Source organism: Eleginops maclovinus, chromosome 3, assembly GCF_036324505.1.
Source record: "Eleginops maclovinus isolate JMC-PN-2008 ecotype Puerto Natales chromosome 3, JC_Emac_rtc_rv5, whole genome shotgun sequence".
Classification (NCBI taxonomy): Eukaryota; Metazoa; Chordata; class Actinopteri; order Perciformes; family Eleginopidae; genus Eleginops; species Eleginops maclovinus.
The window spans coordinates 6367368-6386579 of NC_086351.1; the positions used below are offsets into that span (position 1 = coordinate 6367368).

The following is a 19212-nucleotide window of genomic DNA, read 5'->3' on the forward strand; positions in this document are numbered from 1 at the left end:
TTACACCCATTCACTGCTTTTATTCTTTAAATGCTGTGTTTAAAAAAATGGCACTGTTTGAACACAACTTTTAATATGTTTTATTCCACTATGGCACAATGTACATTTTATATGTCTGTCCTTTATACATGTTTGTACAAAGGGCCTTTGCAACCAGTCAAATACGGAGACATATCCCCCTCCTACTATCTGTTCTGTATTACTTACAGAAACCTCTTGACCTGGTTTCCATACATAGCTGACTCTTGACGGGAACATCCCCTTTCAAAGGTTGCTGTGCTTTGGGGAGTGTCCTTCCATGGCCTTTGAAAACTAGCTTGCTGACGCTGAATGTGTTGCACAACTCTTATGACGTTTTAAACAAGGTACAAGGAACATGACTGTGACCATGGACTTATAACACGGGACAATCTTTCTCGACAATAGTTTTTTAAATGATCTAGTCTTTGACCTACAGACTACCATCAAACCAACTTTACAGGCATAGCACCAATGTTCTTATAAAGATACTTGAGAGTATGTTTCAAGAGCCAATATTATGTAAGTGTCTGTAAGAAGGAAGAACACAATAAAATTTGAATATGTATGAAAAACAAAATAACTATAGTCGCTTAATGAAGAGCTTAATTAAAAGCTTTACAAGGATTTGAGAACAGATACAATGCTAAAAATGATCATGACTTAAAATGTATTGTGTGGTAAACAGGCCTTGTGTGTATGCCCTGCTTCAAGTTTCTGATCTTTTCTTTGTAACCCCCACACACATTTGCTCTTCAGGATACTGCAGTCCATTGTAAAACCTTTTGAGGTGTTGTGGCTCTCAGGGTTGATTCAACAAAACATCAAGGGAAAGAATGTTCCCACCTAATAACCCCCAATGACTTGCCCACATGTTGCCACAGATTTATGATGCTATGAAGTTTATTTGATACTATTGGTTTATGGTAATATTTCAACACCGAATTGAGCATTTGTACCTAAGCCCACACTTGGTTAAAGCACAAATGGCAATGACATCATAGCCAACTGTAGCTAGATACTATCTATTCTCAATAAAAATAGCTTATAACACCCAAAAATGAAGATGGGTAGGACTCTAAAAAAGTCTCTCACTATTCTACTCATAGTTGGACATTGAAAGGAGGGCTAAAGGATTAGTTTTAATATGGTTAAGGTTTGTTTTTATAGCAAGAGGGTAGAGACATGGGGGGATGGGCACCTCCCACACAGAAAAGGGTTGATGTGTATCATTACAGCCTGTTGCAGCTGTTTCTAAAGCAGCACAACAGGTTTAACCAACACAAACGGAAACGGTGGAACAATTAATCCGTTTCACTGTAACATGAATGCAAATTAGCCTAGGCTACTTCGTTAAATCTAAACCCTGGAAATTGTTTACATTCTTATTTCAACGACAACTCGACAAAACACAAGACTGAACTACAGAAATTCAATTCATATGATGTTGTATGAGAGCTTATAGACATTTCCTATGTATGATAACTTAAAAGCGGAACAGTTTTGGTGTTTTCAAGAGACCGTGTCTGTGTTATTTCTCATTTCTCTCGCAGGAAATACCCGAGCTCCAACAAAGGAAAGGAGAGGACCGTCACAGATTGACGTCACCCGTCTGGCAACAGGCGTGAATGCGTCTCGTTGTCTCTTCTGTGATTGGACGTTCGGTTTGAACTCGACGTGTGATTGGTCAGATATCGGTTGGGACCGAGCTACATATATCTGCTGTAGATTCCATTTTGTTGCAATTCGGACGGAGTCGGGAGAGAAGAGGCGAGCAACAGCCAGTTATAACACCACCTAAGCTTCGAAGGAGACGGTTTTGTGGGGAACATAGCTTGCTGTGCTTCCTTACACATAGTCCGTCGAGGGGTTTCTAAAGGCTGTTCGCATATTTTCTCGGACGAAAGGCTTCTTTACCATCCAAGCCTGAGGAAGTCGGTAAGAGCAGCTGCCCCGTCGCCATATTGAGCCCACAGTCTCTTTGTTTTGATTTGGTGCCAAAGCTGTGTGACCGAGATTGGAAAGACGCTATTTAGCTAACCTATGTTAGTGCTTGTTAAAATTGAGTCACTTTAATCGAGATACTCAAACAGTAAGTTTGATTTGTAACCGGAAAATCCCCGACACAAAGACGCTTGGCAGGACAAAGCCTCCCCAAGCTAGAGGCGCACAAACAAATGTCGCAGTTTGCATATATAACGCTTTGTTGTTATTGTCGAGTGGTCTTACAATATTGGTATAGTAGGATTACGGAAATGTTTTTTTTTTATAAACAATGGAAACATTGGATATCTGGTTGTTTCGTTTATTGTTTTTTGCAGTGTTGGATTTAATGACGCACTCTAAATTGCACGTCTTCTCTTTTTTTTTTTTTTTAAGAAAACAATTAAAATGAGTAAATCGACGGAATATAAAGTGTATTAAGCATCTCTAACTGACTGTTCCCCCAAAGGTTAAGGCTTCTTGGAGGAACGTCGTGTGCCGAGGCGAATTGATGTTCAACTCGGTTCGACGGGAAAACAAAGCTCATTGGCACATGAACACTTCAGACCTTGCTGGACACAGACGTACAGCGAGAAGTAGACAGAGACCTACTTCGAGGACCTGGGGACCGGTTGGAGGTGAACGGTTGAAGAGAGATCTTTGCTTCATCAACTTTCTGACAACAAAGAGGTGAGCTGGGGTTGTTTTGCTCTGGGCTGTGGATAGTATGTGGGGGAGGGGCGGCGCAGAACAGGCTGTCTGGTGGTACTGCACGTACCGTCTGTGCTTGTTTTCATTGAAAGCTGCTGTGTGTGTGTGGGTGGATTCGACTATTTTGCATTTAAATAAATATAATATTGAGAAGACAGCTTAACATTCCCATGTTGCCAGTGATCTAAACTAATAGTATTTTTTTTTATCATAGGTGACACTTAGTGCAACAGTATGGGAGGTGGAGAGAGATACAACATTCCAGTTTCCCACCCCGAGCGTGCTCTGCCCAAGAAGAACCATCAACTTGGCCGGGCAAAGCAGAGGAGCCGTGATCAGAACGGAGCAGTAGCATCTGCTGGAGGGGCAGGTGGCCTTCACCATCATGGCCACCGCCGGAGTGACAAAGTCGCAGCCTACCACAGGTCTCCAGAGGCGCGGCAGGCCGCGTCTGCAGAGAAGAACACTTCTGTTCGCTTTGCCACCAACTATGATCAGAACTGGGAGGGTGCAGTGTCTCACCTCAACACGCTCCTGGCCACACAGGGAAGTCCAAGCTATGCTGGTCCTAAGTTCAGCGAGCCACCCTTGCCCAGCGTGTTGCCCAAACCCCCCAGCCACTGGATGTCCTTCCCAATGGGCTCCTGTGACAACAGGGAGATGATGGCCTTCCAGCTCAAGAGTCTCCTCAAGGTGCAGGCCTGAGTGGGGTTCCCAGACTCGATTGAAAAGCCAATTTATGAACTGGGACTCTTTTGAGGGCTCCCACCCACCAGGAACACCTCAGTGCTGTAATACTTTTAGCTCTTTTTAGATTGACACCAGTGTTAGATTGCATTTGCAGTAATGTTTACTGTGATGGTTTTTTTCACGCAAAATTTTAAACCTAATATTTCCAGTTATTACAGCCTTGGAGCCTTGCTGGTCGGTAATGCCTTTAGTGGAGTCAGTTTCTGTGACTAATGACGAACTGGATATCCCTTATTTCTGTTTTGTTTTGTTCTTTTTAATGTTGGCTGTCAAGCAGATTCAGTGTGTTTCCCCTTCTAAACAAGCGTTATAGTATCGGTCAGGTAAATTCCCTTCACTCTTACGGTCCATTTCTGTGGACAGACATGCTTTCATTTACATGGGTTTTTGGATCAGCCTTTAGGGGTCATGTCTAAATCTTCAGGTGCTAAAGCAAACTCACATTTGTAGCATTTCTTGACTAGGGTCCACCTTCTTTTCTTTAATGTATCACAATCCTTGTTTGGGATGGAAAAGGCACTTGACTGCAATTCTGCAGGGAAAAAAAGCTATCTTACTGGAGGTAATACGCTGTACAGTACAGCTCAAAGGTATAACCTCAAACTGAAAGATAAAAGAGATCATGGCACACAGACCTTGGACTGTCGACTCCTGTACCTTTTTTATTGCGCTGTGCGCACATGCACTACAGGAGCTGAGGTTGTCTAAGGCCAGGACACTCTATCATAGCATTATTTTGTACAAGTCCTTTATTGTTGTGGTTGAAAGATGTATGATGAACTGTGTGTAACCAAAGCAATGTTTTCGCTGTATTATTTCCCCCCCCTTTTTTGGGGACATCCTCCTGACATGTGGTCGGCTTTGTTGCCACTGCCACTTTAACCTTTCCAGCCCGAGTGGTGAATGGGTGAGACTCCCTGAGGTCACTTCTGTCTGTTCCAATCAGTAATGTTGTTGCTCCTCAGTCTCTGCCTTTTTCAGGACCGTGCTGCAGCTCCAACATGTGGAAGAGGGCCAGGCTTAGTTGTGGGACTGTTGAGTTTCACTTTCTCTAAGTCATGTGAAATGGTCCTGTTGGCTGCATGCATTAGAAAGCAAGCTGAAGCAGACCTGAGGAGGGTTCTGAAGGGAAGTGGCTGCAGGGACTCTTGGGGAGGCAGGAGGCTGGTGTTTATGTTTACAAAATAGGTCTCAGTGGATGACCAGTCCATAATCAACAGCCACTATGCCTCTTGCCTCTGCGTCTTGTTTACCCTCTTGCACTGCAATCAGACTATTTTTTTAATAAGTTACAGACAAAGATGCTATTGAAAAGATGGAGGCGTAATTGACTATCTCCTGATGGAGTCTCTATTTTTGTGATTAAATCCTCAATGAGGCTCTTATTGCTTTCCCCTTGCAGAATTGGAGCTGTTTATGGCCAGCTTAAAGAAAACAAAACAAAGTATGAGAGCTTGTTAATGTGTTTAAGAGCCATGTAAATAATGATATGTAAAAAAGTACTTGTAGCATATGTACATTTGCAGGCCAAATTTGAGGCCTGTTTGACAAAAGTATTTTTAGTAATAACACTGAATGTATAAGACATGCTAAGGACGTGTCTTGACTTCAATGTCTTGACTTCAATACTGAAGAATATTTTTGTTAAAAAAAACTGCATAGCATTTCTCAGTACCCCTGCACTGTTATCTTTCCAGAAAACTTGCACATGTTTTTTATTGTTTTGTATTATGCAGTGTAGGGTGAACTATGCTATGTGCAAAAAGTAAAACTTCAAAATGTCAATTGGATCCTAGAGGAGACTCGCCTGTGTATGAATTCAAGTTCTGAATGTGCTTACAATATGTAAGCGTGATGCTTTTAATCTTGAGTTCACCTGTTTGTGCCTAAGTTGAAATCCATGCTGAAACTGAATACTTGCATTAGGTGGCATTGCCACCCGATGACCAAAATGTTTTCATCCGAACCATCTTCAGTTCTCCGCTGTTCTTCCACCAGCTGACAACTGAACCTGGCCCCATGCTGTTTAAGTTACTATTGGTTGTTCATGTAAAACATTTAATTTCTTGCCCTGTGCATGGCAGTCTCCTCATTCTAAATTTGAAAATATTGAATTGGCTGTTAATTTGTCCCTCTTCGAAATGTCACTGAGTATGGAAAAGAAAATGCCCTGTTAAGAATTTGAATGAATTAGTGTTTTGAAAAAAGAAAAAACCGTATGCACTCTGAATTGAAAACTAAATTTTACACAAAAAATGAAATAAATCCCTAACCCTCCCCCCCACCTGTGTGTGTGCTTGAATATTTTCTTTGGCGTAAACACTTTTGTTTAGGGTGTTGAGAACAATAGACCTTTGCTTAAGGAACCCTCATCACTTTACATTAAACAGTCATAACAGATCATACATTGACATTGTTTATTGACAAATCATACAAGGTAAACTAGAATAACGGTAGAAGGAACACTTGAAATATTCAACTGACATTGAAATTAATGTTAATCTTGTATGAACTAAGTTCTATGTCCTAGCATAAGGTAGCATCCATTGCAACACTTATTAAAGCTACTACAGAATACAGTTCATCTGTTGTATAATAGCGGGAACGACATATCGGGTTAATGCAGGGTCTGAACTTATCTTTACTTATTCTAACAAAATAGAGCCAAAGGGAGGCGGGCATCATACTAACACATGTATGAACATAAATATTCATAACTTAAAGTACAAAAATATTATTGGCAACGCCAACATGTAGCATCTGACATTAAAGGTCAAAAAAACATCTCAAAACAAAAAGCGTTTTCAAAAAATCGATACGATGGGTTTCCCCTTTGGCAGCAGACCGTAAAGTGTTGGGAAACGAAAAAAGCCTAACCGCCTCTTTATCGTAGCTGAACCGAAACGTCCTCAGACACAGATTATCAGGGCTTTGGGGAACAGACAGTCAGTGGCCTCCAGACTTGCGTCCAGCCCAGGACCTGGAGCGAGAGCGTGACCGAGACATGGAGCGAGAGTAGGAGCGGGATGGAGACCGTCCCACAGGCTGTTTGTGGGAGCTGGAGGATGGGTGGAAGTCCTCCACTGGGCTGTGGGACCTGGACTGGCTCTTTTTACCTTTGGCCATGGGTCTGGAGGGAGGAGGGGAGCGGGATGCGGAGCGGCTGTGTGAGCCTGCCTCACGGAGCGTCCTGTGGTGTTCGCGAGGAGGGCCTCTGTACCTGTTGGGGTTAGCATCAGATCTTAATAACAAAGGTGCGGGGCAATTTTGAGTTAATAAAGTTGCGGTTGATAAATTACCTGTCATTTTCACGGCTTGTGATCCGTCTGTGTCGACTGTAGGAACGAGATCTAAAGAGATAAAACAACACTGACATTTTCTTCATCTATTTTATAAAAGGTTAAAATAGGTCATTGTATTAAATAAATAGATATATACCAGTTTATACAATCTCACGGGGCTAAATAATCAGAATAAAAAACAAACCTTATGTTTCAATCCACTTTAATATTCTATTTCTGTTTCAGTGTTGGGGAGTAAAGACCAGAGCATAAGCTATGTTTAACCTTTTTAGTTAAGTAATTAAGTTACTCTAGGTTCAATAAAGTTGCCAACGACTCACTCTCTAGGGCTCTCAGACCTCCGAGGTCGGCGCTCATAGGAGGGGCTCCGGGACCTGCGCCGTTCATTGCTGCGGCTCCGCGACCGTCTCCGACGTCTATCTCGATCATCGTCGGAGCGGGAGAAGCTGCGAGGGGAAGGGCTGTCCTTGGTCTTCATCTGGTTAGGGGCTGGATGACAAAAGGTGCACCAGAACATTAGTTGCTTATAAACCCAACATTTTCCAAAACACAGCTAATAAATAAGTCATTACAAACACTTAATGTATGCTGCTTAGATATGAATGCAAATTGATCGTACTCTTTCTGTCCCCCTGGGCAAACTGGATCTCGATCTGACGCCCACAAACCCATTTATGGTCCAGGTTGTGAAGAGCGTCCTCTGCATCCCGGACATCTTCAAATGTAGCTGTATTGTTAAGGGCTTTTATTTTGAAATGTGGAGAGTTGGGACAGAGAGGGCCGCACACATGCACAACAATTTCCAATAAGGGCTGTAACAAAGTGGATTTATATCAGTGCAGTGCAACATCAGTTAATGAGAAACATTGCATTGTCTTCAGTGTGCAAATAAACAACATGAAACTGAGTCAATTTGTGATCTCAAATTGTGAAGACAAGACAAATACTGATGATCAGATTTGGTAGGATACAAAACGTTTGGCTTGTTACCTTTAAACCTGCTTGACCTTTGACCTTCAGCTTGATCTTTATTGTCTTGGCAGAAGAACTTGAGGTTTCCTGCTTGTCTTTGCCCAATAAACACTTTTCTTTTCCTCGTTTTGGTAGACAAATGGATGCCTGGGTGCTCTCTTTTCTCCTCTTTGTCTTCATTCTTTTGCTCTCTTTATTTTCCAATTCCACTATTGCTTGTCGCCTGGGTGTCTTTGGCTTGAATCTACGCTAAAACCGCCTTTCAACTTTCTTTGGTGCGGGATCTCCAGAACTGTATCTTTATCATTCTAAGGTAACAACAGAAGAAATATTGGTTAGCAATTAGATTTAATCTGGATGCAAACAGAAACAGATCAAAATCACAGTAAAAAGAACAGTCAGGTCAGGTGTCATTGAACCAACTGTAACCCTAAAAGTCAGTTATTAAATTTGACAACCCGTCTGTAAAGAAAAACACAATTTCCTGATTAAAATGAAAAGAATAAAGGATATTGAATGTAAGCAAATCCTCTTGCCCGTCGTGTATAGAAGTCAAGTGGAATGTAGACATCTACAATAGGCCCATAACGACCAAACTCACGTCGTAAATCCTCTGGCCTAAGAAGGGTCATGAAATAAGCACATTTATTCTGCTGGCTGTCATATGAATGGAGTGCAGCGTGTACGGTAAACACAAGAGCTGGTGCCAGCAGAGCATATGACAAAACCTATTTGCAGACGTATCAAATCACTCCCCCGCTTCAGAAGGAGGTTCCAATATCTAAATTGTGTGATAACCCAGCTGGCCGAATTCACAAATCCATAGCAGCCTTAAAAGCTAGAAGATAGCATCAATTATTTATTAACAGAGGGGGCAAAGTCACAGGGGTTAGAAACTGACCATTGCTTTTTGCAAGCTGACTAATCAATAAGTGAAACCGACTGAGATGATAGATAAGAAGTTAATCGTTAGTTCATTTTTCATGCAAAAACAAACATGACAATCTCTACTTTTCAGAAACAAAAAGCATATTAAATGTCTCGGCAATGAGCAAACAAGATATTTAAACAACATTTTCCACTTTTTCTGACATTTTACAGACCAAAACATTAATGCATAATGACAAAAACAATAGGCAGATACATTTATAATTCAAAATATCATTTGTTTAAGCCGTTCACCCCTTAATCTAGACAGTCACAATTATAAACTACATTTTAAGTGTGATAGTGTTTGCAGGATTTTGGTTTTTATTTAAAAAGGCACAGTAACCTAAGATGGACATGTTATTGGTCTCTGTCAGTGCAGGTCTATTTTCTGCTGCTGCTCTCCCTATTGATAACACTGGGGGCGTACATTTGAAGGGAGGTTAAAGCTGGTGGGTAAAGTAAAAATAGACCCACTGTACAACACACACGTCATTGGCTTCACACCACCGACATGGTGTTGTAGTCACGCTAAATTATTCATGCATATCCATAGTATAAATAGCTAAACGCTTCTGAAGGGGAGTGACATTTACGTCACTTGCAGCAACACAGTTTTCAGATTAGCATTTGTTAGCAAACCATATGGAACATGGGTTCAATGAGTCAATGTAACACCTATTAGGTTTAAAACACCTATTTTTCTCCATTACTGATTAGAGACCCCCCTAACGTCAGATAGCCATGTTGGTAATGTTTGCTCCCTAACCAGCTTTACGTTAGCTGATCCATGCCTGCATACAGAGAGCTGAAAAAATAACAACATACCTGGAGTCATCCGCGATGTTTCTAACGAAGAGAGATGTGTTAGGCGGTCTCAGGTACCTCGCCATTTTTTTGAAAGTCGGTTGAAATAATTTGGCAGGAGTGAATTTGTTTACTATAGCTTTTTATTCACAATTCCTGATGCTTTCCTGCAGGCGACACTAACTACGTGGTAAAAGCGCTCCCTTCGTAATGCGCATGCGTAAAGCCACGAAGACACATGCGCACCAATCACACCTACATACACATCCAGGATGGTTGCAGAGGCGTAAGAAGTACTACTGTAAAGATATAAGTACCTGAGTGTGGTAATACTGTGTTGCAATAAAAGTTATACAATCGAAATGTTGCTTGAATAAAAGTGGGAAAGTATTGGCATTATAATATACTTAAAGTACCAAGTAAAAGTACTACGTATGCAGATTGGCCCATGTCATGTTTTTGATTGAAATTATTGTAGCATTAAAGCTGGTAAAGCTGGAGTATGTTTTAATAATTTTGTATGCTGCAGGCTAGCTTGTGATTTTACTCCAGATGGAACTAATGTCTTATTTAAGTATTGCTTATACTACACATCATTAATCCAAATCTGTGAAGTAACTAAAGGCATTTAATCAATGAAATGGAGTAAAAGTACAATATTTACCTCTGAATTGTACTGGAGAAGAAGTACATAGTAGCAAAAAATGCCCAAATAAATTAACATTACCTACATTTTATTAAAAAAAGAGGGTAGAAGCAACACTTATTAAGCAACAATTTTATTTAAATAGACATGTGTTTTTTCTCTGCAAGGTTTACATCTTTTTGCTCTTCCTGATGAGAGTTGCAGAGCCCATGGTCAAAGTCTGAAATGGGATATGGGAGAAGTAGACACATTTAGTTTGAGGCCAGCAGATTCATTACATTATATGAAATATTAATGTGAAGCAGAAAAAGGTTCGTTCTGGTAATATAGGCATAGCACACCTCAATCAACTCTCCTCCTTGGAGCTCTGAGACGTGGATGGAGTTGCCGGTGTTGCAGACCATTTTGCCACCATCCATCTTGACGGTGCACTGTGGGTCACAGTAGGAGACAATAGAGGTCACACATTTCCCCAAAGAACCAGCTTTTACATTCACTCACAGTACATTTAAATAATAATATACAATGATATTTCTGCCGTAAACACAAACATATCGACCCTGATTAGAATTCATATACCTAAGCCCCTTAGAAATAAAACAGAATATAGGAACTACAAACCTTGAGCTTCTTGCCGTCCATGGTGGTGATTTCAGCCTCCTTGCCGATGGTAAAGGAGTTGGTCACAGACTTCCCAGGGGTCTTGGAGGTGACAACAAAGTCATTGCCAGTTTGTTTGATCTCAGTAACTGGCTTGATGTCCTTGGCCATCTTGATAACTTCTTCTGGGAGATCTGGAAAGCAAAGCAAGAGATGTTTTTGGTTAAATCCCGCACAACCTAAAAGTAAGAACTGATGAGGATTTGGACTGTGAATATTTGTCTTCTGTGTGGTTAAATAAGCACCAGAAAGTTGTCACAACATTTAAATAGTCACTTTGTCTTCAGTTTACCCCTTAAACATATGTTATTATTCCTTATAAGAGAACAATCCTTCTTGAATTTTTTTTTTCTCACCCATGGCCCTGAGGAACGCCTCGTAGTTCTCCTGGGCGTAGACCTGCCATGATCCACTGAAGGCCATGATTTCTAGAAGATCTCCTGGGCTAGAGGCTGAGACAACTGTGTGAATCTTAACACAATGTGGAGGATGTGACTCGATTCATGCACCTTCTTATACCGGAAAGCTATGCCCTGTCTAATGAGTAACAAACTCCTGTAATACAACCTGCTGTTTGAACAACCTGGAGTTCACTTACTCCTGTTTGTACCAAACCCAGCTTCCACTAAATAGTTAAATGGTCATTTTTGTCACGTGTGTTCAAAAGTTTCCCTTATAGAAATATGCACAGATTTTCACGTGCACCATACTTTGCAGTTTTGTCTTTTATAAGTTCCCAAAGAATGGAGTTTAAAGATGTTAACCCGCAGTACTAAAATAAGAAAAATATCAATTGAATACACATATACATGCATTATATTTAAGGATTGATGCATTCACCATTAAATTAACTTGTGTGCAACCTGTCCTCGGAGTGTCGTTGAACCCGCTAACATGACTCTACCTGACTGAGACCCAGTATGAGGGTTAATGACACAACGGACTGTTTGCTTTTAAAGTGCAATACTGAATCTCTGCTTGCAAAATCATACAAACAGAACGCTGCAGTCTACATTTTCTTTAATACTAGATAATCATAAATTCAACTGGACATTTACTGAATAAAAACATGAAGCTAAACTATAAAGTTTTTGTGTGCTTATAAAAATAATCACTTGCAAAAGTCACTTGAACATGCTTTATTCACAACACACACAAACAAAGGACACATTTAATTCAGCAAAATCTTGAGAAGCTTTATGGGTTTTAGTGCTTAGTTATAAAGGCAATTATCACATAAAGGTAATGATAAAATGTAACAGTAAAACAGGTAGATTTAATAATCAGATTAATTAATGTTAGCTGACTTCCTAACATTAGCTGCCAGGAGCAACTTGATATACCAGACCAAACAAGTCTGTTGCAGGATTTAAATTCAATTAATCGTGCACTTTACTAAGTGTTAGAGGAAAACATTGCAGTATTATTTTAATAAAGAAACACTTCATGCCAAACATCCATGAAGTCAGCTGTCAAAAATCTCCATCAGAGGAGTAGCCTATGTAAGATTATACGCAGGAGTCTTGTATTTAATTGAGATGTATAGTGCCATCCCTTCATGTTACCATGATCTTATGTTCTTGATTTAAATGAACATTGTTTGGGAGTTGTAAGGTCTGTCTCTGCAGTTCAATTATGCTAGAGAAAAAAGGGAATAGATGTTTCAAATGCAGCTGAATGGTGAAAATCTGCACCTAAGCTGTAGGTGGTTGATGTCAACCCCTCCCTGACCCAGGGAAGCTTACATTGAACACTTGCCAGGGAAAATCCTTGCTACAAACATTAAACAGTTTGAAAGGTTTTCAAAAGGCTTGCCATATACACAGTTTGTTGAGATGGGGAACATAGATACAATCTGATAGAGGAAGTTTGCAGACCAGAAGATTACATTTCTGATCAAACCTTAGAGTACATTTTTCAAAAGCACAACAACATTCCTTAATGCTTTATAAACTTTCCTTAAACACAAAACACATTCATCATTCCATCTCCTAATCTATCTATCCATCAACCTTCATTATCTTTTCTCACTTTGCAAAACAAAATCTCAAACTCAAGCATGAAATCCCTCACTTCTTTTTGCGTTCAAAACCCATCTCCACAGCGTGTGCTGGAGGCTTCTCCCCATGCTTGTAGACGCTCACAGTCACATCAACTGTTTCAGAGCCATAGTTGTTACGCACAAAGATGCTGTATTTTCCCGAGTCTGCCATGGTGACATTGTGGATGGTGATGGTGCTGCACTTGGGCTCCTTTGTGATGGTGAACTGGGCCTCGTCAACAATCTCCTTTTCGTTCCGAAGCCAGATGATCTCTGGGTCCGGACTACCGTCGATAAAGCACGTGAGACACAAAGTCTGAAGATGGAACAAGGAGCAGTCAAAAAAATATGAAATAATAGGCAACGGGTGAGATCAAATCAGTAAAAACTGGAACCACTAACTCTTCACAAAATAGGGTTACAATAACATCCCAACATATGACAAATGTGTTTCCAACTTGTGATTCTTCTCCAGAAAATATTTTACCTTGCCCTCCATGATGGCCACCACATCAGGGAGACCCTTTGTCACTTTGGCACGATCTGAAACAAAACAAACAACAATAACTCCCTTCCGACATCCACTGTAGAGCCTTCTCACCTTTATTGTGGAAAAAACTATCTCAGGGTTAACACATAACCTGTGACTCACTTTTCTCAGCCACGGCCGCTTGCCTGAAGGATGAAAACAAGGGGACAGATCAATACGACACGGCACAGTGCGGGGCAATAACAGTCTGTGCTGAGATGTTTTCAGTGTTTCCAACTACTAGTCTGTTACCTCTTACTGCTCTGTGTTAGTGTCACAGCAAACCATGCTAGATGCACCGACTACAGCACTTACTTCAACCTCTGGTGCTCCAGCAAGACATCAGCAAAGACTGTTGAAATAAAATAATGATCAACATATTATCAAGTCTACTCTGAAATCTCTTAATCGGACATTGAGTCCTTCACACTCCACCCACCTTGTCCAGATAGGTCAAGATATCGTTTGTGTGTCTCTTTGCCGTCAAACATCTCCAACGTGTATTTCCCTTTGTCATTCTCTGTCGGGTTACAGATTTCAATCCAGACTTCCTGCATGCTGCTGCCAGGCTTTGTCCTGGCTTCCTGATCAATCCTCTTTTCTCTACAGAGAAGAAAGCAAATGCAATTTTTGTCATTGACATACTCTTTCTTCTCCCCTAGAGCCCCTTTATCCAGTGAAATGAATTCTTCCTGCAAGATCATGGGTTAGATTAAGAATAAACAAGGATGCAGGTGCTTAAAATCAGAAAGAATGTGAACTAAAATTGAACATTTAGATGTGGGGACATGGATTCATTCAAAACTAGTTGTATCAAGGACAAGAAATGTGTCAAGCATCATAATAATCAGATTTGCTTCATGCTTTCCCCCTCTTTGCAAAGCCTATCTTTAAATCCGCCAGCAGGTGGTGGTATCAGCCTGACAAAAGAAACCAGGACCACATAAAGGTGTAATATTTTGTTGAAATACACACAGCAGATTTCTTTGAATAATTGCAATACTACTGATTTCAAGTGATCTTTCTCTTTGATACATAGCAGATAATACACACGTTAATGTTCTGTCATCTGTCATCCAGTTTCATCCCAAATTAAGTCTGATATTTTCTATATAAACATGTTTAAAGTTCTGTGAGTTTTTACTACTATGCTTGGCTGCCAGAATTATGTGCTGTGTTGTTGATTATAACAGATAGGTAGGATGAAGCAGGTGTTTAAATGTCCAGATGGGCCCCAAGCTGCCACATTACAACAGTTTCAGGCAGACATAATGATCCACTTCTTATTCACAGATTATTTTTCAGATCCTGAACTTTTAAAGCTGTCAGCAGTTGAACTTTGGTATGGATTTTAGTGGCTGAACTTTAGTAAAAGGTTCTCCAGACATTGCCACCTCGAAGAGAAATGTCAGGGTAAATTAATATACCTCTATTTGGTATTTGAGTGTGTGTATGTGTGTGGATCTGATCTGCAACTGTGTTTGTGTTGTTTCACGCATGCTGGTTAGGCAGCTAAATATTGTGTGCATTTCCTGTCTTTAGGGTTACAGCATTGCAATTCCGTGCCTTCCAGTAAACAATGTGCCTACACTGCTCCATGATACTAAAACCAAAATATGTTCATTTTCATCTGATTCCCTGTGCAGGTGCTGGTGTTCCTGCACATAAAGATTCTCAACATTTCTGTTCCGGTCTTAGTTCAAGTTTGTCCGAATTTTAAATACGTTTGGGAACTTCCTCCTCGCCAGCAGATGCACGTCGGGTGTCAGGTCAGAGAGGTGCTCTGCATGTGGACTCACTTGTGGTGCCAGCTGGTCTTCATGTAGCTTATATAGTATTTGAGTGAGCAGTAGAGCTTGAAACCTAAAGCGGTGCCCTGAATCTTCAGTGGGCTGGCAGACAATGCTGTAGAGATGGAGAGACAAGGCAGAGTTGCATATACTTCAGTTTCCTTGGAAATGTAATGTAATATTTCACATTCTTTATCAGTTAATGACTCTTTGTGACATTTAGGTATTGAAAAATACTTTGTATTAATCATATACTCATATCTCTTGATGAATTTAAGTAAATATATCAAAACATCTGTTTACAAACTCTCAAACAACTAATGCAGAATAATCCAAGTCTCATTTATTAAGTCACCATTTTCACTACTTCCCAACACTTTCAAGTGACACCCCCGCTCAAACATGATACTATTTAGCAGAACGGTTTTAAAAAGCAAAATGTATCAACATTAGTACTTAGCAAACTGCTGGGTGACTTAGGATTGGTTTATAATGCAAGAGTTGTTTCTAAAAGCATGTTTTCACTTTTTATAATTCTCCGTTAATTCTACTTTCACCATGGAAGCATATGAGCAGAATAATAATTTCTGCAATTTTTTAAGGTAACACGGCTGATTAATTGATATAGAAAAGATCATTCTATGAGTGAGGCATTCCTGTTGCAGCACAAACACACCACAGGTAATTAACATGGCTTTCTGTTGTATTATCCCCATGCCAACACAGACCACCTGCTGTAAAAACAACAAGTCTCCGGCACATTCACAAAGGTATGGCTTCCAACTGGGAATAACTCACCGCACTGTTTACTCAGCTGCTGGAGAAGCTTGTCATACTCTGAGAAAAAAAACAATTAAGCGATTAAACTGTGTTTCATATTGCTTTTGGAAGTCCATAAATACTAAACGAGAGATTAGAGGTATAGGTAGCTGAATACTGAGGACACATAATGAGGTAAAAAAAGGGACTTTAATCGCCTCACTTTCATAATGAATGGACCGTTTGTGCCAATTTGCACCACACAGGTATAAATAAGGACTATTTATCGTTATTTTCTGGGGACAAGGTCACCTCACCGTCATCCAGTAACTCTAAGGTGCTGACATCCTCTCCTCTTCCATCTGTCACCACAGCTCTGTATGAACCTGCCTCTGTCTTTATAACCTGAGGAAAGATCAAGCATTGTTTTAGAATTAAACATATTCATAGCTTCTGAAATCAAATATTGATATCTCTGGAGAACAACCCAATAGTTAAATTCATCTTTTATTCAACCTGAACACACACTAAATAATAGAGAATAAGATCCTGTAAACATCAACAGTGTGTTTATCTTATTTCTCTCACTGCACCAGCTACAAATTATTGATGTTGACTCACATTTTCTCTAAACTTCCTACATCTTTTTGTCTGAAAATAAAGCTGATTCATTTTGAGTACCTGTGGGATGGTGAGTGTGCTGACCCCTGATGACTGGTCGTACACAACTTGGGTCACCGCCACGCCTTCCTTAAACCACTTCAGTGACGTGTCCTTGTGTGTATTTGTCACCTGTGTGTGGAGGAAAAACAACATACTGAAAAAAAAAAACTGATTTAAATGTACATATAAAATCTACATGATGAATGCAAACCTGTGTTATAATAGCTGCTGCTATCACTGGTTTAACAAATATTGTGTAACAGAATTTAAAAGGAAAGGTTTTTATATTTCTGGAAGGTGCATTTTTGTGCAAAGACTTTGATGAAAAAGACACCGCTTGTTATTCTGTCCATGTGATATGTAGCTTGAATCCACAAACTATTAGCTTAGCTTAGCATAAAGACTGGGAAGAGAGGGAAACTGCTAGCCTCTCTTTGATCATGGGCTATAAAACCTGTCCAAAGTCCACTAGTTAATATGTTGTATCTTGTTTGTTTACGTGTGCAAAAACCACTAAATGAAGTCCCCTAACATGACAAATGATTCATTTATCTAATAATACAAGTCGAACATTAACTTGCCTGTGAATGATGTGTCAATTTTTCCAGGCTCTTAATATGATGTTAGGTTAGTTTGCATATGGAAATTAGCACAATTAATCTCTAGGATGCAGAAAAAGTACCTTGCACTTTATAATTAGTTCACAATCCTCATTTACACTCCATGACAAGTATTCCTCGAAATACGGTCCTTGGGAATACAGAAGACATGATTATCCATCAAGAAACAGTGGCCAGCAGACCATAATGTATTCAGTGCAACCGATGAAACACACTTGCATCATAATACAGCAATTTACAGCAATTATGGCTGTGTGGTACACGAGAGTACTGACAGCAAAAGCTGCCTGAAATAAGAGTGGGACAATTTATATTAACATGAAATAAATAAACATGTCCCTCTATGATATCTGTTTTGCATCATGTTAGTCTGCAGGTGATGGACAAACTGTCTTTTATGTGGACTTTGAATATTTGACATGGTGTGAGACGGTTTGTTTACACAAGCAGGCACTGGGACATTGGCCTCTGCACACAGAAGAGTTGTAAATCTCTCCTTATCACATTGGAAAACACAGAGTTCAGTGGCACAGGAAACTTCCTATCTTTCTTTACGCTGCAGATTTTTCTTTCAATTTATGTCAAAAAGCTTTTGCAACTAGTAGATGTAAGCATATTTAGTAAAAGAGTATGTTACTGATGTTTGGAGGGTTCTTACCAGATTTTCTCTTATGGTCACGCCGGTTTTTCTGAACCAGGGCAAGCGTCTGACGAAACTCTGACAGAGACACAAACAATATCACACAGGAGTACAAAACAGTGAAATCAAACAGATCAAAGATAACCTGGTACTAACCCTAACTCCAAAAGGTTCTTATTTCCAAAATAAACTCAACAAATAATACGGATATCAGTCAAATGTATATTATCTTAGCTTATTGTCTCTATTTTGAAAAATGAATTGCACTCCAAAAACAAGTGTAGGGAGGAAAGGTCTTCAACCAGCATCCGTTAGTAACCATTGTGGTACTTTGTTTATTGAAAGTGATTCAACAGACTTTATTTAAATGACACTCTTGGAGATTATTCTGTAAGTCTTTATTGAGCTAACTTGACGTCTCAATGCCTGTTCTGTTCTATTGTTCCTGTACATTTGTACTTGTCTCTCACTCTGGTACTAAACAAAAAACCAAAAACGACGGCTTATTGGTGCCGCTCTTACTTTCATCCACAAACACCAAAGTCAACTGGTTCTTGGCACGGCCGTCCTTCAGCTGCGCTGTGTACGATCCCTCGTCCTCTGCAGAGAGCTGGTCAAACAGAATCTCCACCAGACCGTTGGCCCTGTCGAAGTTGATCTTACGGTGCTGCGGAAGACAGAAGGAGGGTCTAAATTAACAAAACACAAAGAGTAAATAAAATATTCCTATTCCTATCACACAGAGACACACATACAAACAGGAAGCAGCTTTTTAAACTCATTTTTATGACTTTTGTATTCATCAGGAAAAGTGCATGTCCTGATATGCCTCGGATGTGGTTTGTGATGCACGGCAAGCCAAGGGGCTTAATCAGCTAAATGGCTTTTTGAATTTGCAAACCTCAGCTGTGATCATTTAGAAATAACATGTAATCAGTACTATTCAGATGGAGCTCTGATATGGAGAAATAATGGAACAAATAGGAATGAAATGGAAGCCTCTGGATATAAAACAGTCGCACAAACACACACATGTTTCTGACAGAGTTGTGACCCCACGATAAATATACTGTGTTGTGTTTGCTTTCCCCTTCTGTGGACATATCAGAGCACGGTTCAATGAACTTGAAAGCATTGCAGCTTGGTGTCATAACGCATGCAAGGGCTGGAGAGGCCTGTTCACATCACTTTATGTTCCTTGATGATTATATTGTTTTATTTTCAGCCATCTTGGTTTAGATCGCCTTTCCAATTGGCAGGTGAAATCACTTCGGCGCTACTTTCCATATCCGTCCTTGCTGTAGCACTCCATTATTTTATCATTGGGTTAGGTTGTTTATGAAATTGCTTTTTTATTTTGGTTGCAAATATCTTAGGCTTTTATAGAGATGTTT

At 40.0% G+C, this 19212-nt stretch overlaps 4 protein-coding genes across 7 annotated transcripts in view; 1 reads left to right on the forward strand and 3 right to left on the reverse strand.

Moving 5' to 3' along the window:
- The first annotated feature begins 1704 nt into the window (after nt 1-1704).
- Nucleotides 1705-5746, forward strand: pnrc2 (proline-rich nuclear receptor coactivator 2). Its single transcript, XM_063879511.1, has 3 exons — nt 1705-1956; nt 2471-2691; nt 2927-5746. Exon 3 carries the CDS (start codon nt 2947-2949, stop codon nt 3415-3417), a length of 471 nt encoding a protein of 156 aa, XP_063735581.1. The 5' UTR covers nt 1705-1956; nt 2471-2691; nt 2927-2946; the 3' UTR covers nt 3418-5746.
- A 119-nt stretch (nt 5747-5865) lies between these two features.
- Nucleotides 5866-10090, reverse strand: srsf10a (serine and arginine rich splicing factor 10a). Of its 4 annotated transcripts, XM_063879508.1 has the most exons (7): nt 9492-10090; nt 8338-8354; nt 7755-8044; nt 7384-7576; nt 7085-7253; nt 6762-6812; nt 5866-6682 (listed from the first exon to the last, which is right to left on the reverse strand). In XM_063879508.1, the coding sequence occupies exons 3-7, from the start codon at nt 7914-7916 to the stop codon at nt 6409-6411; spliced, it is 849 nt and encodes a 282-aa protein (XP_063735578.1). In that variant the 5' UTR covers nt 7917-8044; nt 8338-8354; nt 9492-10090; the 3' UTR covers nt 5866-6408. The 4 variants fall into 4 exon arrangements, with proteins under 4 accessions (XP_063735578.1, XP_063735577.1, XP_063735579.1 ...); XM_063879507.1 differs by lacking the exon at nt 8338-8354; XM_063879509.1 differs by lacking the exon at nt 8338-8354 and having other exon boundaries at nt 7384-7491; nt 7736-8044.
- Nucleotides 10091-10233: 143 nt separating this feature from the next.
- fabp10a (fatty acid binding protein 10a, liver basic) lies at nt 10234-11382 on the reverse strand. The gene is made up of 4 exons (XM_063879512.1): nt 11133-11382; nt 10738-10910; nt 10458-10547; nt 10234-10336 (listed from the first exon to the last, which is right to left on the reverse strand). Exons 1-4 carry the CDS (start codon nt 11197-11199, stop codon nt 10286-10288), a joined length of 381 nt encoding a protein of 126 aa, XP_063735582.1. The 5' UTR covers nt 11200-11382; the 3' UTR covers nt 10234-10285.
- Nucleotides 11383-11900: 518 nt separating this feature from the next.
- myom3 (myomesin 3) overlaps nt 11901-19212 on the reverse strand; it is a 49677-nt gene continuing 42365 nt past the window's right edge. The window contains exons 26-37 of the mRNA XM_063878972.1: nt 18341-18485; nt 17837-17896; nt 17241-17308; nt 16577-16687; nt 16213-16300; nt 15935-15973; nt 15146-15251; nt 13786-13949; nt 13662-13698; nt 13470-13492; nt 13305-13360; nt 11901-13133 (exon numbers count right to left, since the gene is read on the reverse strand). Coding sequence (XP_063735042.1) covers nt 12846-13133; nt 13305-13360; nt 13470-13492; nt 13662-13698; nt 13786-13949; nt 15146-15251; nt 15935-15973; nt 16213-16300; nt 16577-16687; nt 17241-17308; nt 17837-17896; nt 18341-18485 — 1185 coding nt within the window. The 3' untranslated portion in view covers nt 11901-12845. The remainder of the gene's footprint in view (nt 13134-13304; nt 13361-13469; nt 13493-13661; nt 13699-13785; nt 13950-15145; nt 15252-15934; nt 15974-16212; nt 16301-16576; nt 16688-17240; nt 17309-17836; nt 17897-18340; nt 18486-19212) is intronic.